This window comes from Pelmatolapia mariae, linkage group LG8 (assembly GCF_036321145.2).
Source record: "Pelmatolapia mariae isolate MD_Pm_ZW linkage group LG8, Pm_UMD_F_2, whole genome shotgun sequence".
Taxonomy (NCBI): Eukaryota; Metazoa; Chordata; class Actinopteri; order Cichliformes; family Cichlidae; genus Pelmatolapia; species Pelmatolapia mariae.
Window position 1 is genome coordinate 19,562,526 of NC_086234.1, and position 16,198 is coordinate 19,578,723.

Sequence of the window (16,198 nt, forward strand, 5' to 3'; positions counted from 1 at the left end):
TTTCAGAGCATAATAAAGGGACAACACACACACTGGAGAGTCAACAACAAAACAAATCCAAACAGATTTACAGATGCTGACCACAAACCTTTGCTCTTGTCTGAACCCAACTGACTAATATTTCTCTGTTTTTGCATTTTGTTAGTCTCTTTTTTTGCTGCTGGTTGGATGAAATGGTTTTTGGAGCACACTCAGGTAGCACAGGTAGTCCAGCTCCACCAGCATGGCACAAGGTTTGCTGTGTCTCTGAGCACATTCTCAAGAGTGTGGAGGAAATAAGGAGATGGGCTAGTACACTAGAGTAGCTGGACAGAGCCTCAGAAGGGCAGCAGAACCGATATCTACTCATTTGTGTGATGAAGAAAAGGAGGAGCACTGCTAGAACGCCACAAAATGACCTCCAGCAGGCTATTCATGTGCAAGTTTCAAACCATATTGTCAGAAACAGACTCTATGACTGTGTCACGAGGCCTTAACGTCTGTTAGTGGGACACGTGATCACAGCCCAGCACCATGTAGCTTCACTGGCTTTCACCTGAGAACACCAGAACTTTCAGTCCAGCCAAGGAATGCTGTTCTCTTCACAGATGAGAGCAAATTCACGATTAATAATACGGCAGAGCACTCCCTGAAACATCATCCAGCATGACCGGTTTGGCAATGGGTCACTGATTGTCTAGAGAGGTATGCACATTGGCACTGCTCCTCCTGCAAGAACAGATACTGCTGCTCCTGTTGCTGAGATGAGTCCTCAGCAGAAATCAGTCAGGAAGATCGTCTGTGTCCAGCACCGGCTAAAACATTTTAAAGACTGCTTTGTTGTAGTCGCTCAAGTGCATCAGGTGAAATGGAGTCACTATAGTTTATGCTTCCTAACTGCACAGACTGATATCCCCGAAGTTTAACTGACTGTGTGATATACTGCGATGATTAACAAAGTTATTATAGTTAAACTAAAGCTAAACTAAAAACGAAACACTTTAGTCAACTAAAATAAAAATGAAAACTAGGCTTTTGGAAAAAATATAGCTAAATGAAATTATTTTGTGAAATAAAAAATAATAATGTTTATATTATATATTATTATATAACAAGAAAATGTACTCTGGGAACAGAATCTGAACTGAGCTACAATAGAAAAAGTTGAAATGAAATAAAACTACTGGTAGCCTCCAGTGCTACACCTCAGCCTCCTGACAGGGGGCGCAAGTCTTCATGAAGTACAAGTTGTAGAGCACATGCCTGCCTTGAGGTCACAGAATTTCAAGTTTGTCTGACATTTTTAGTAAATGCACTTATGGCAGAGGTGTCAAACAAGAGACTCCAAAGACTCTAATCAGACCCATTGGACTGATTTTAAAAAGGTGAATTTTTTTGTGTGTTACCTACTGATTAATACCTCCCCTATTGTCATTGATACAACACCAAGGCGAATAAGATGTAGATGAACAATACAATGATAGAAAGTTCCCATTTTTTCACTATTATAGAAATTTATGACAAAATTGGCAATGAATTAACAGAAAATTTTCTGTCATTTTATATTTATTTCTTACAATGAATGTTTAAAGATGCATGCTGACGTACTTCTTTCACTTACTACAGCAGCATGTATTTATCATGTAGGAAAATTGCACTTCTTTAATATTCGTCAATATTCTGACAGTTAATCATCTAAGCCAGAGGTGGGGAACTCCAGGCCTCAGGGGCCGGTGTCGAGCAGGTTTTAGATGTGTCCTTGATCCAACACAGCTGAATTACCTCCTCAACATGTCTTGAAGTTCTCCAGAGGCCTGGTAATGAACTAATCATTTGATTCAGGTGTGTTGACCCAGGGTGATATCTAAAACCTGCAGGACCCCGGCCCTTGAGGCCTGGAATTCTCCACCCCTGATCTAAGCAGTTTGAACCTTAACGTGCCTGCAGCCCTGCAAGAACTCTCAGACTATTCAAGGACTGATGATAAGAAAGAGAAACAAAACAAAGAAAAGCACTGACTGTTCTCTTTATCTGACAATTAAAACACAGATTTGAAAGCAAAAGCTACAATAGATCCACCCCCTCATGTTTCATTTCACCTGCACTCCTTCTGCAAATGAGCTGCTGGGGATTTATAGAAAATGAAAACTATCATGTGCTTTCTTTCTGTTACAGCTGGAAAGGGTCAGAACACACCACCGAGCTCTGCTGGCTGTAAGAAAAACAAATGTTCATATTGTCTTTGTATCATTTTGTTATAGCTGCACAGACATTTACCTCTCGGCGGGTCTCGATATGCTTCAACTTTCCCAGGAAGATAATTGTGCTGATGGGCGGCAACACCCAGCAGGTAGTGGAAAGAGCATGTTTTAGTAAAGAACAGGACAGCAGAAATCTTCTACACTTTTTCCATTATCTATCAAGACTTTATGAACTTTAAAACACGAATGAGATGTTAAAGTTTATTAATAAAAGAACAGCAACATATAATACAACAATAGTATCTTACATACATTTTGAACATTACTGCAATGTCAAAAGAAATGTTTTTAAAATTACACGACCGCTGGGATGCTTTTAACGGTTTGTTCATTCTGCCCTATTAGAGCTAAAGGCACCCAGGACTAAACATTACGATCCGTCAAGTCAATTCATTCAACTGTATCCTGCTAAAACGGAAAAACTACACCAGAAAACACTGCAGCTGTGAGACAATATCACAGAGCAATGAAGTCTAAAAAATATATTAATCTTTACAAAAAACATACACAAAACGTCCTTTATGGAAATTTCCATTTACAACTACAAAAAACTACTCAAATGTTTAGCTAGTCTTTAAAACCATTTTGCATGTACCATTTACATATATACACATCATAAAATATCTTTTTATCTCGCATTAGCATGATGTCACTTGACAACAGCTTCAGTCAGTCTTTGTACTCTAAACACACAGATGTGCAAATTTTTTTTTTGCACTGGCTTTGTTACCGAGGAGTTTAAAAAACAGGAAATAAAAACCTCACCACACATTTATCAGCTGTTTCCTTGAACAAATAATGCTAGCCTGCATGTTTATTATAACCTGAGCAGCTACACCTGCTTACGTAGTGTATAATATCTTATCAAGTTCAAACACAGAGTCTGGTCTCGGTCGTGTTTTTTTGACTGTAAACATTCTGTGCTGAACAGCAGCAAACGCAGCTAAAGCGACTCATTTCTGGAGTAAACGTGATAGTAAACTTGTACTGTGTTGTACTGTAGGTATTAATCCAAGTTGCTCAGGAAAAAAATAAACATACAATGAAAATATTTAGCAGTCACTGCAATTCTGACCTCAACAGAGACAGCAGTGACAGGTTAATGACGTAGTAGCTCAGCCAGCTCATGATCAATCACAGTTCACAGGTTATTGTAATGAATGACCAACAGAAAGAAAAGAAACTACGAAAATGAAAGGACGATGTAAATGAATGCTAACTATATAACAACATTAACAAAACAACTGTAACATGATGACATGATCATCCTCTGCCGTTTCTGGATCTGAGTTTCAGGGGCAGCACTCATAGCAGAGATGGTCGGACCTCCGTCCGTCTCCCCAAACACCTCCTCTGTCTAATAGATCTGACCCAGGGCCTCTTTTGTCTCATTCCCTTTGTTAGCCACGGTAGAGTTGAACACCCATTAAGAATGTGTCAGATGTACAGCCAGCTGAACCAAGCGCTCACTGTGGCCCCTCGTACGTTCTCTCACAGCAAAGTTGTCCTCAGTGAGGGGGGCCATGAGACTCAGACAACATGCAACATGTTTTGGGTTTTTTTGTCATCCCTGCCAGCAGGAGGTACTGTGGGGTTCCATACATTGTGGACTGGGCAGTGGTCAGGAGCGGAGGCTCTGATGGTCCAAACCCTGGTTGCAACACTGGCTTTGGGATCATAGAATATTTACGGCTTATATTAAAAGCATATTTATGCTTATTTGGACACTAACTTTGGTAAAAATAACTTAATGGAAATTTTACCAAGTAGTTTTCACAAACCATTAAATTATCTGCTCCGTATCACAAAGTTTTTAAAAGCTGCTGGAGCATCTTTAGCATCTAGATCTACTTTGACTTTAAAAGTTTAAAAAGAAGGGAAAATATTAAAATGGCCGTTTGGAATATTTCTGACTAATCTGGCAGCATCTGTAATTAGTGGTAGTAACAGAAAATGTAGTTTAATACTACAGGTCACAGACTCCTGGGACCTCATGTCCTTTTAGTGAAGACCTTGGATTACAATCCAGCTTCTTCCATCGTTCTGTGAGCAACAGCAGAGAAGCTGTGCAGCTCACTGTGGCTCATCTTTCTTGCTTAACTTCCTCTTTTAATGCAGTTCGTCGCCTTCACAGAGGCCATGACGGATATGCAGTTTAACAGCTGGCATTACGAAAATGTGTTTCTGATTTTGAACAAGTGAGGTAACTGCAAGGCTCAGTAACAAAATAACTGTCTCTTTTATAATACATCAGCTTATATATCACTGATAAGTTCCTTCTCCTTAAATGCAGCCCATTTGTTGAGGGTTTAGGAAACCGGAGCAGCGTCCCCATTCCTATGTTCCAGTGCTGAAAAGTCGGTCATAGCAGTTTCCTCAGTGTTAACCATCCTGTAGTGACTGTTCCCTGCATCCCTGGAAGTTTGTGTGTTTCTCTTTTGTAGAAAAGCGTGGATGAAGCCCACTGGCACGGGCAATGTGGCAAATATTATTAATAAAGCCAAAACAGCCAGAGCCCAATCGGGATATTCCAAATACTCCTCAGAAGCCTGAAAAAATCAAATCAAATGAATCATTCAGGAAGTTAAACAGTTAAGAGCTTTAGTGTATTGTGAAAGATTGTAATAAATTGAGCTTCAGGTTACTAAAAATAAACTCCAAATAAAACATAAAGCACAAACGCAAAAATCTGTTCTCAAACTGCTGTTTTCTTTCCTGCAATCACAAAGTTATTTTTTTTAAATGGTCTTGAGCAATAGTTCTCCAGGCTTTCTAAAAGTCCTTCAAAGCTTGTCTTTGGACACTGGCTGTTTAACACTGACCATGAACTCCTCAAGCATAAAAGAAAGGCACTCGACTGTGTTGTGTCGACACATAAGAGACAATTTAGCAAAGAACAAATTTAAATTCTAAACACTTTGTTACTAGCAACCAGTTGCAAACACACAATTTTTTGCATTTCTTTATCTAATCCTTTGAAAAATGCCAAACATAACAGTTCGACAGGCTTGAAAAAGACAACAATATGATTCCCGAAGACCTAAAAACTGAAACTTTGCATATCTCACCTCGGTGTGCCCTTTAAAACATGAAGAAATCGGTCAAAAGAAGAAATGACATCCCTAAAAAAACTGTCAATAGCAGATGAGCAATATCTGTAAGTAATTTCCTGAACAAATTGGGGAACAAATCTGATAAAGAGCTGAGCCTGGCCTTTCAACTAATCCATCTAGTGTTTTCCACAGCTTCATCAGAAATGGTCTCAATGAAAATGTGTCTTAAGGAGGGGAAACAGGGAGAAAAGGCTGAGCCAAGTCCAGTTCTTGTCTAACGCTAAAAAATCAGTTTCAGCAAGTTTAATTTTTCAGCATGACAGTGATTCCAAACAAAAAACACAGTGGAACACTATCAGTCATGGATTGGCCTCCCTAAAGCCCAGACGTCCACATTATTAAAGCAGTGTGGGATCATTTTGACAGAGAACAAAACAACAGGATCATTGAAAGAAGAGCTTTGAGTAGTCTTCAAGAAGTCTGAAGAACTATTCCTGAAGACTACTTAAAGAAATTACACAAAAGCTTTCCTAACAAAGGCTGTGATGAAGAATAAAGGTGGACATATTAAATATTTGCTTTCAAGCCTGTTAGAATTGTAAACATTGTCTTTGCCTTATATACTGTGTTTGCATGTATGTTTGCAGATGCTTCAATAAATTCTTGCACTTCTTTCTCATAAGGAAATAAAGTGTAGTTCAAGACTTTTATACAGTTAATAAATAACTTTATACCTTTTCCTGGTTCCATGACATATACGTGGGGCGAGACAGGAACATGCGGATAGTGGTGGCTCCGAGCAGCCCAAGCATAGCAAGCAGGCAAATGTATTTCCACAGGTATTTGTAAACAATACTGGGACGCCAGCCCAGCATTGCTTCAATGTCGTTAAGGAATCTTTAGAGAAAAGGAAAAAAAAACAAAGAAAGTACACAAGACTTTAGTGAGATTTATGGTTAAAAATACACTTCAGTTAGCCACAATCAGAAACCTCACCTATCAGCTCCATACAACCAAGACACACTGAAAGTCTCAAAAACCACCACGATGATGAGTGGCAGCGTCGCAGAGTAATCATCGAACATCATCACAAAGTAGTTCCCACAGCGCTGAGTGAAGAGCAGGCCAAGCAGAAAGCCAATGATGCAGCTGGCAACTGCAACAAGACAGACATGTTGTTATTGAGAAAAAAACATCTTCTTTAATGTCAGCATACAGCCTTTACAACAGAACTCAGTGGATGACATAAAAATTTTATTAAAGGACATCAGTTTAAGATTCAAAGTCTGCAGCTGTGTGCACAGTGGAAACACCTCAATTGTCACTTTGAAGTGAAGGCTGGTCACTTGTGGGCATTTCAGGCTCTGTTTGCCTGGGTAACCGTCTAATTTGTTTAATACCAGGTTATATGACAGTTGGCCATGTTCTTCATTCTCATTGGATAGTCTCTTCAGGATAGTCTGGATAGTCTCAATTGCGCCCAGTGTCTACGCAGCTTTATAGTATTGACGGATGTGCAAATTAACAGCTGTCAAATACAAATCAGCTGTCTGACTGCCTTGAGTCATGCAAGAATTTTGAAACAATAGAAGAGGTAAAACTGGTTCTTACTTGTAAGCTTGGTTTTGTTCCTCGCCAAACACTTGAAGCGGTCACTCAGGGGGGCGAGGATGCCCTCCATAGTGCCAAACATAGTGCTGAGTCCAAGATTGAGTAGCATGAGAAAGAAGAGGGCGGACCAGAAAGGGCTGCCAGGCAGGAGGGTCATGGCCTCTGTGAAGGCGATGAAAGCTAGACCTGTTCCCTCCACACCCTGAGCATAAACACAGCTTTAGTCATCATGATTTGCAAGCCAATTATAACATCATCCACGTAAGCAAACTGAAACTAGTCTAAGAAACGGAATGTTTACCTTCTGCATTTCTTTTTCCAGGTCACAGTCTGTTAAATTGCCAGGCACCATTGGTTCATACTGTTTGACCCACTTTCTGTAGTCCTCCAGAGGCACAGATTTGGGATCAGAGTAGTTAAACGGTGGCATCACGTTATTGGGCACAAGACCGTCGTGAAAGTGTTTTGACAGGTCATTCAAGTTGCTATAAAAAAGACAACAGGATACAGAAAAATATTACATTTCTAATTTTGAAAATCCAAACACAATTTCCCTCAGCTACATCAACAGTGTTCATGACACTGTACATGCAACACACATTTTAGTCTTATAATTAAACATACCTGGCTACACACTCCATGACCTTGTTTTTAGCTCGGAAACCAAGCACGGCAAAGACCACCAGAGTAGCCAGCACAGATGTGAGGAAGTTTATGAAGGAGACGGTGAAGGCATCACGGTGGCAGTTGTTGTTCCTGGGGTTGTAGGAAGAGTAGGCGATAATGGACCCAAAGCCAAGGCCCAGCGCAAAGAAAACCTGCGTAGCTGCCTGCCGCCACACCTGCACATCTGCCCAGATTTCCAACTGCATTGCAGAAACAAAAGCTGTGTCAAAGAACTATTTATATCTCTTTCTCTTCTCTACACTGAACCAGACGTTTTATCTGCCGATACCTTGGGGTAGAACATGAAGCCGATTCCTTCAAAGGCTCCATCCAGCAGGAGCCCTCGGATGAGAAAGCAAAACAGCACCACGTATGGGAAGATGGAAGAGAAATACATCACCTAGGGAAGAAGAGAGAATGATTACTTGTGCGCAAAACACATCCTAATAAACACATAATGTTAAATATAGACGTCAGCATGGTTTTAAACATTAAAAGCTATTTACAGACGTGTAAACTTTGTTTACTGCATCATTACAATTGCATATGAAATTAAAGCAGACTTATTATGCTTACAGTTCAAAATAACCCCTATTCATCATGCACTGGGGCTCAGCCCCTTAGTTCATCCTGTGACTGAAACAAGCCGTTTTAGCTACTGCCCCTTTAAGTGACCTGCCTCCTGATTGGCTGCCCCTGGCAAACAGAAGGTTTTAACTGCTGGCTTTATTTGATGTCATACATGCCAGGAGAAGGAAAAAAACTGTCTGAGACTGAGCGTTTAGAGCAGTGTGGAGCTTGAGCTTTATTTATCCCATTTATATGGCAATTTCTTTTGTTATAGCCTATGAATAATAAAAATAAATAAATACAATATTATAAATGAACAAAAAAGCAAAACAGAATTTTAAATACCAATGCAGTAAAGAAAGAGGATAATGGTGTGAAAATGTGCCAACAAATTTGTCCTATTAAGACCAAAAGTTTTAACTGGGCCTCCCTAGTTGACTGCCTGTGCTTATCACAACAAAAACATATGGCTCTTGTGATAGAAACAGCAGGAATCATCTGATATGAGCTCAGTGAGTGAGTGAGTGACGTTAGCATCAAAACACAAATAACAGTATACAGCAAAACATATCATCCTTGTCATGTGTTTACTGTAGGCAAGACAAAATTCTTGGACTTGAACCACATAATCCTTTTTTTAAATGTTTGTCCCCCATTGTGGTGTATAGCACCAAAGAGAAATGACTGTTTAATGCATTAGTGGAAACAAACAGCACGGTATGAACCATTAAACCATTAAAATTTACAAAAATATTAAAATATGTGAAATACTTTTTGCCATTTGAGGTCAGCCGACATGTAAGCCACGCATTCCACAGATTCAGTCACTCAGAGTAACCCTGAAATCCAACACATGACAGGGATTTAACCCAACTGAGAGACGTAAACAGCACGCAGCGCTGCATGTCAGTGTTACTCAGCAAGACAAATGAAGGACTTATCTTTTGTTATTTTCTAATCAGCCGATTCCCAAGTAAACACTAGAATAAATATTTCATTTCCAAAACAGTCTTTAAAGCTACCAAACAAACCTGTTCCAGCATTTCTAATGGAGTCACCAGTTTTTCCTTTAAATGTGATTCACACAACACCAGCGTGTATATTACATTGTTGATGAACACACTCATCAGTCATTTAACACTGAGACGTTTGAAGAAGAGACTTATATAATAAAGGTGCTTCGCTATAACAAATGCACACAATAAGAACGGACAGGTACCTTTACAGACGTCTTGATACCCTTGAACATCCCCAGACACACGAAGGTCCAGGCTGCCAGCAGACAGCAGACGATGTAAGTGTTGAAAGAGCCCGTCTCATCGATTGAATCTGTGATATCCAGAGCTTTGCGGTACCAGAAATACGACGTGGGAGAGCTCTCGCTACATTCCTTTACTGGTGAGAAAAGGAAAAATACACATCAAATTACAACGCTTATATTAGACACCACTCGTGCTCACAACTTTGTGAGTTTTGAACCTTAATGCGCCGCGTTTACCTGTTACATTCCCCTGTTCTGGGCACTTCTCCCAAGGTAATGGGTGCTGGAATGAGTTCCCGAGATAGAAAAGACTCCATGCAAGGATCACATTGTAGTAGAGAGCCACAAAGAAACAAACCTGAGAACAGTTGAAAACAAGATAATACGTTAAAACCAGAGAAGAAGAAAGTATGTGCATTGCTGTAGGCTGCACAGAATGAAAGAGAAAGTCCTGTTCTCATAAACTACAACTGTCCTGACATTCAAGATGGAGAAGAGAACGTGGCCCTGACAGACTAATACAATTATTTGATAACAAATATCAAATTTGGTATACCACTCTATCCAAACAACTTTTAATACATAAAAAGTACTTTTTCCTTCATAAAAACTTCCTGCACAAAAAGACATCTGTAAATCACGCAGCCCCAAACTGATAGTGTTAGGAAGAGGAAGCGAGGAGGGTTAATCATTTAACAGTTGTTATCTTACCACACAACTGGAGTAACCAATGCCAGAGAGCCTGGGTGAGATATATTTCCATACTCCAATGCTGCCCTGTCGGATGGCTTGACCGGCTGCCAACTCCAGGAAGAACAAGGGGATGCCCACAATCAGCATCAGCAGGATGTACAGCAGGAGAAAGGCTCCTGGGAAGAGAATGACTCTCAGTTAGCAAAAGAGCAACACCACGTGTGCAAAGGAGAAGCAGATTTTTATACTAGCACGACAGCAGGACAGCTCTGAGTGCTTCCTCCACCAACAACAGTTTGATCTAGTTGGCTTATACAGATTAGACTTTCACCCTAAAACTGAAAACACACAACTCCACTGTTTCATTTCTGGTGTTGGTCTAATCACATGCTTGTCCAGTAATGCAAAGACAGTTACTTTGTTTATTAGTTTCTGAGGGAAAGCAAGAATATCATTACAAAATAATATTTTAAAAGTTCCTACGTGGAGAGGCGTATACCAGGAGCTGAAAACAATATCCTCTGCCACACACCCACCCACTTCTGATACAGCTTTACTCCCTTATTGTTGGTAACTTAAAGTGAACTTTTCCAAATAGGGGCAAAGTGATGTGAAATGCCACACATCACATGACCTGTACTTTAGTAGTGTGGTGTGATTTTAACGTGTTTTGTGTTCGTTTAAGACACTGAAACACAATCTAATAAAGACAGTGAAGAACAAAAAGATTTATATAGTGCATTTAACACTGAACGTTCTTCACATGTGTTTGCCTGCTTCACTGAGCAGAGTAGAAGCTGCACATCCTCTCCCTATAATGACTACGTTTGATCTCTTGAACCTTCCAGGAAATCAGTGCGTGGCAGCGATCTACTGTGGTTAAGAGTCGCAGACGATTACCTCCTCCGTTCTGGTGACACAAATACGGAAACCTCCAGACATTGCCGAGTCCAACGCTGAATCCCACTTGAGCCAAAAAGTACTCTATTTTACTGTTCCATCCGGCTCGGGCATCTGGCTCAGACGTCTCCTGCGGACTGCTCTCTCCAGTGAGCCCATCAACTTCTGTGGCTTCTGTCCTGTCATCATCAGCTGGCAAGGGCTGCTTCTCCATCTGAAATTGAAGGGAGCAAAATGAAAGATTTTTAACTTTTCAAACAGATTAATAATGCAAATCAACACTTTTTCCCAAGGTTCTGCTCACATACAGACACCAGAAAGAAGTCTGTCTGTACAGGTGCTTGGACATCCAGATCACAGTAGCTCAAGTTGAAGGCGACTAGATATCTTTGTAGATTCATAAAGATGTTTCATCACCATCACCTCACCCAAGATGCTTCCTCAGTTCTACAAACTAATGGAGAGTCCTAGGTAGCGTTTGATTGTCACCTTGGCATTTAAGCCTAAAAAGGAATCTAGCCTGTGTGGTAGTGTTTGTGTGGATTCTCAGTTTCCACATCAGTAAAAACCTTGCAAAAACCCCAACTTCCTTAATTTTACCATTTCCAGGTTTATTTTACATTTTTTACGCAGTTGTTCATTATAATTTTGGGATCTGTACTCAAAGAACACTGGACTGAAACATGCTACAACTTGAGGTGTTACTAATATTTAGGCCACATCATTTACATCAATGGCAGGACTAGGCTTAGTTGCACGGGGCACTGTACTGTCTGTTACCCGCTATGCAGCCAGACGATGAATGAATTTTCCTGGTAACCCAAGCATAAAATCATTCTTGACACAAGCCCCAATTATATACTCCATATCACTTACAGTTACTCTCAATAGCACTTAAAGCACCCCAAAAATAGTCCCTTCTAGTGACTTTGCGCGGTATCTGGGCTGATGCAATGGCATCATGGCTAAGCATCCTCGACCATTTGACTGGACTCAGCTGTTGGAGAGTTTACAGGAAGCGGACAATTAACATGAAGCCAAACTCACCTGGCAAGCAGCAGGTGTAGTCAACGAAGAGGTAGAAAAAGCGACAAGAAACGGAGAGCAACGACGATAATCCTTTATCCCTCCTTTTGATTAGAGGAAACGGCCACGTGTCGCTGCTGAACTATCACTAAAACAATATCGAGCTCAGTTATTGTTCTGTTTCTATATTTCTTCTTTAATGTAACATGCTAGAAATTTCTCAAACCACTATTATTAAATTCTTAAATACTAAAGTAAGACCTATAACCGCTGACTATGTTATAAACGCGGCATTTTCGTTGTTAAGCCGTTTACTACGACGTAGCAGCGTTCTTCCGCATGTCTCGCGCCACGACGCCGTGAAGCCACTTCCAATTTGTGTGTTTATGTAACTTTCAAAATAAAAGTGAGACAAAATCAATATGTTATAACATTTGGTTATAACATCGCTTGTAATGCAATAAATCATGAAATACACAACAGTACGGAAGTTAATATGAATAAATAAACGAATAAATCAGAAATATTAAACTATGACAAACTTAATAAGAATTTTATAATTAAAGTTTTTTTTAAAGACATGTAGAAATTACAAATACATTTGATGATGTTTTCTTTTTTATTATTATGGTACACGCGGTCTTTGGAGTGTTAAAAAGTTGAGCGCACTTGGCACTCAGTCACATAAACACACACGTCTCAATAAACATATGTACTAGGCCCCCTCAGGCTGTCTTTGTTGACCAACTGAACAAAGATTAAAACTTTAGACGTCCCTATTTAGTTTTTCAAGAACAAAACTCGTTTTCCGCCACCCCAAAGTCTAGGTTTTATTTTATTTTGGCTAACAACCATGTTCTTCAAACTGGGCTTTTAATTTAGTCTAACTTCAGTTAACTATAATGCACCACTGTTTACCCACTTCACCCACAGTGGGTAAAGCTTTCACCTAGATTTTAGCGATTTGAGCCTCGATTGCGCACATAACAGGCAGAGCCCTAACTCACCACTGACACGTGTTCATGTATGATGCCAGGTAGATGGTTAAAATACGAACACGTGGGGAAATACCACTTTATCCAGGTTAAGTTGTTACTTTTATGTTTCCCACCACTAAATCTTTTGCCTTTGCTCAGTTTTCGCACTTTTATCAAAATAAGAAAATAAAAGAAAACAAGGGAGGCGGAGGCTGATGCAATAGTCTCAACATGGCTTTTACAGCCTACTGGGATTAGAACTTCGTGCCCGTGAGTGGTTGTAGCAGCATTGTTATTGTTCAGATTATATAGTTACTAGATTTAAATTCTACTCCGACCGAGGAGCGACATTTTTCTCACGCGTACAGGCGCACACAATGCCACGTATGCCGGCTTGGAAGTTTTAAATAGAGCTGTCTAGTATCACTCATAATAAACTACAAATCTACGCGTTTAGAAATAGTTAGGCGTATTAATTAATAAATGATAAATACCTTGTGATACAAACAAAGTCCGTGTAATGAAGAGGTTCTTGAAATAGTTTTTCAATTGTCCTTAAACCAAAGTCGAGCTTCAACCTCACCAACTTCACTGTCTCCGCCCCCACCTCTCTATTGGAGGATAAAGTGGGACTTGTCTTGTCAATTACTGTTATGAAATATGACACCCCACTTGTGAGTTTCTCTGAGAAACCCACCTCATCCCTTTAAATCAAACATGTACACTGTGCTATCATGTATCACCCAACCACCACACACACACACACACACACACACACACACACACACACACACACACACACACACACACATGCACTTCTTTCGATTGTGTGAAATAATAATCTTTATGTTCTAATTAAATTCCAAAAATGTGAAATATTGAAATCGGCCATCATGGTTATTTTTCACAGGAAATAAGATGGTAAAAAAGCAGCAGGTGTTGTTAATCAAATGCACTTAATTTTTTGATGCTCGGCTGCTCGGCAAGTGGGAAGACCTCTCCGGTTTTCTGGTGTGGAACAATAATGCTTCTCCAGTCCTTCCCAGGAGTGAACATAACAGCAAATTCACCCCAAGGTTAGACTGTACAAGAAAAGAAAAACCCAAGAGCTACATCTCAGACCCTAGAGGTCTCGGTTAGCATGTTAAATGTTGAAGTTCATGAAAGTACAGTTGCACAGTGGAGAAAGGCTTCTTTTTAAAGTTGCATTTAAACAAACCACAAGACTTCTGGAACAACATCCTTTGGACAGATAAGAGTGGAGATGTTTGGCCATGATGCACAGCACCATCTTCTGGAGGAAACTAAGCATATCATCACAAATACCTCATACCAGCTGTCAAGCATGGTGGTGGACGGGTGATGATTTGAGTTTGCAGCTAAAGCTTGGCACAGAAACTTTAATTTAACAGGCCAATGAAACCCAAGCACACCAACAAATCTACAACAGAATGGCTGAAAAAGAAAAGAATCATGGTGTTGTAATGACCCAGTCAAAGTACAGACCTCAACCTGATTGCAATGCTGTGGCAGCAACTTAAAAGTGCTGTACGTGAATTCATTTCAATGCATTCAGTGAAGTGAAGCAACATTGTAAAGAGAAGTGGGCCGAAATTCCTCTACAATGATAAAGTCACACAGAAAAGGATTACTTCAAATTACTGCTGATATAGGTGATTCTGTTGAATCATAGGGTCTACTGTTAATGGGCTTGCATAGAGTTCTATGACAACTTCTTTCATATGTACATGCACAGCTACCTAACCAAACAACAGTATACACAACTCAACTTCCCCTCCCTTTGCTAAGCACTCTAAATAACCTTATCATTTAGTAACTCCCGAAATCTTCTTCACTTGCAGACACCTTCATCAGAAATTTCCCATAACAGCAATAGATAAAGATTTTTGGCCCATTGATCCCATCCGAACTGTGTCAGTGATTTCTCAATTGCCCGATTTCTTTGGGTCCTGAAACAGCAGGGTTTCATTTGTCATTCTCAAACTCTTTTGGCATGTTCCTCCCAGAAGCCAAAAACCTTTCCACCCCACAATTTCCTTCAAGTACTGACAATAAAAAAGTATCTGAGCTGATCAATCTCTGGTTTGTTTTATTTTCCTGCACACTGCACCTTTGCATGGACCTCCCTTCCCCCCGTTACTCTCCGTGGCAGCCCACTCCAGCGGCACAGCGACTAGGTTCAGTTCAGACCTCTGAGCATTTATTTTCACCCACTCACTCTGTGTCACCGTTCACCAACTTTATCTTCCAACTGCAGCCTAGCCTAGCCTGCATTTTAACCTTTACATTTTCCTGTGTGGAATGCACTTGTAGGTGTACAGGAGAGAGAAAGAACAAATATTTTTATCTTTAAGGTGGGGTGAAATACTGGGCGGGACTCCACAGTGTGACACACCTCTGCTTGTCAAGGCTTTCATACCTCTGGGTGAGTAAGATACCTCTAGTCACACTAAGGCTCGAGACAGGTTTTGGTTTCTGTAGGATCAAACGTACACAGCTGTTAACCTCAAGATCCAGGCACTGGAAGTATACCAAGTTACGGTAAGCTGATTTGACATCTATTTCCAGTCTCTGACATCTCAGATCTTTCATTATTTGACTCTCAAATACATTTAGATGAGTATGGTAAGTCATTTTGTTGTATGTTGTATGGGTTTCTTGGTTACTCGTAGTAATTTATGAAGGTGTAACCAAGCAGTTCCCGGTAATTCAGTATTTGTCATTTCAGATTTTGAAGGTTTGCTTATGAAAATGTACTAAAATCAAAAGCACTGTGGACACTTGACTTAACTCTGACTTAACCTGGCATGATTGTGTTAATCTTCTTACCTAACATCAACAACACCGCAGCTATTCCTGTCAAATCTATACAGTTATAAGTTGCCCACATCCTTCATTTAAAACAGTACTTTTACTTATTGCTTGTGCACAAATCGTCATGCTTACCGCATTGTCCCAGTGTTCATTTTGAAATGCCACACTATATGTTCGTGCAAGACCAGGCTGGCACTGAGTGCTCATAAATGTGAGGTTAAGTGATATTTTTTTTGTGGGCAGAGCTCTTAAGTGAAACCATGTAAGTTATACCAAGTGTTTGCTGTCTTTGATGCCAGTGACTCTTGTTCAGTGGTCACTGAGAAACAGAGAGGTTGGTATCATACTTTGAACTGTTACCAGACA

General features: G+C 40.1%; 1 protein-coding gene across 2 annotated transcripts; it reads right to left on the bottom strand.

Annotated features, from left to right (window-relative positions):
• Nucleotides 1-2,427: 2,427 nt before the first annotated feature.
• On the bottom strand, nt 2,428-13,597 carry LOC134632689 (sodium-dependent neutral amino acid transporter B(0)AT2-like). 2 transcript variants are annotated; one of them, XM_063481424.1, is made up of 12 exons: nt 13,492-13,597; nt 10,995-11,208; nt 10,113-10,270; nt 9,639-9,759; nt 9,360-9,535; nt 7,860-7,970; nt 7,529-7,770; nt 7,206-7,389; nt 6,905-7,106; nt 6,290-6,449; nt 6,028-6,190; nt 2,428-4,789 (listed from the first exon to the last, which is right to left on the bottom strand). In XM_063481424.1, the coding sequence occupies exons 2-12, from the start codon at nt 11,206-11,208 to the stop codon at nt 4,550-4,552; spliced, it is 1,971 nt and encodes a 656-aa protein (XP_063337494.1). In that variant the 5' UTR covers nt 13,492-13,597; the 3' UTR covers nt 2,428-4,549. The 2 variants fall into 2 exon arrangements, with proteins under 2 accessions (XP_063337494.1, XP_063337493.1); XM_063481423.1 differs by lacking the exon at nt 13,492-13,597 and adding an exon at nt 12,042-12,362 and having other exon boundaries at nt 2,429-4,789.
• Between the last annotated feature and the right edge of the window lie 2,601 nt (nt 13,598-16,198).

Bases quoted from the DNA above. Each gene is read 5' to 3' on its own strand.
- LOC134632689 (XM_063481424.1), bottom strand. From the start codon at position 11,208: ATGGAGAAGCAGCCCTTGCCAGCTGATGATGACAGGACAGAAGCCACA. The intron at 9,536-9,638 runs GTAAACGCGGCG...TTTTCTCACCAG, and splicing joins AGAACAGGGGAATGTAACAG to TAAAGGAATGTAGCGAGAGC. The intron at 6,191-6,289 runs GTGAGGTTTCTG...TTTTCTCTAAAG, and splicing joins TGGTTGTATGGAGCTGATAG to ATTCCTTAACGACATTGAAG.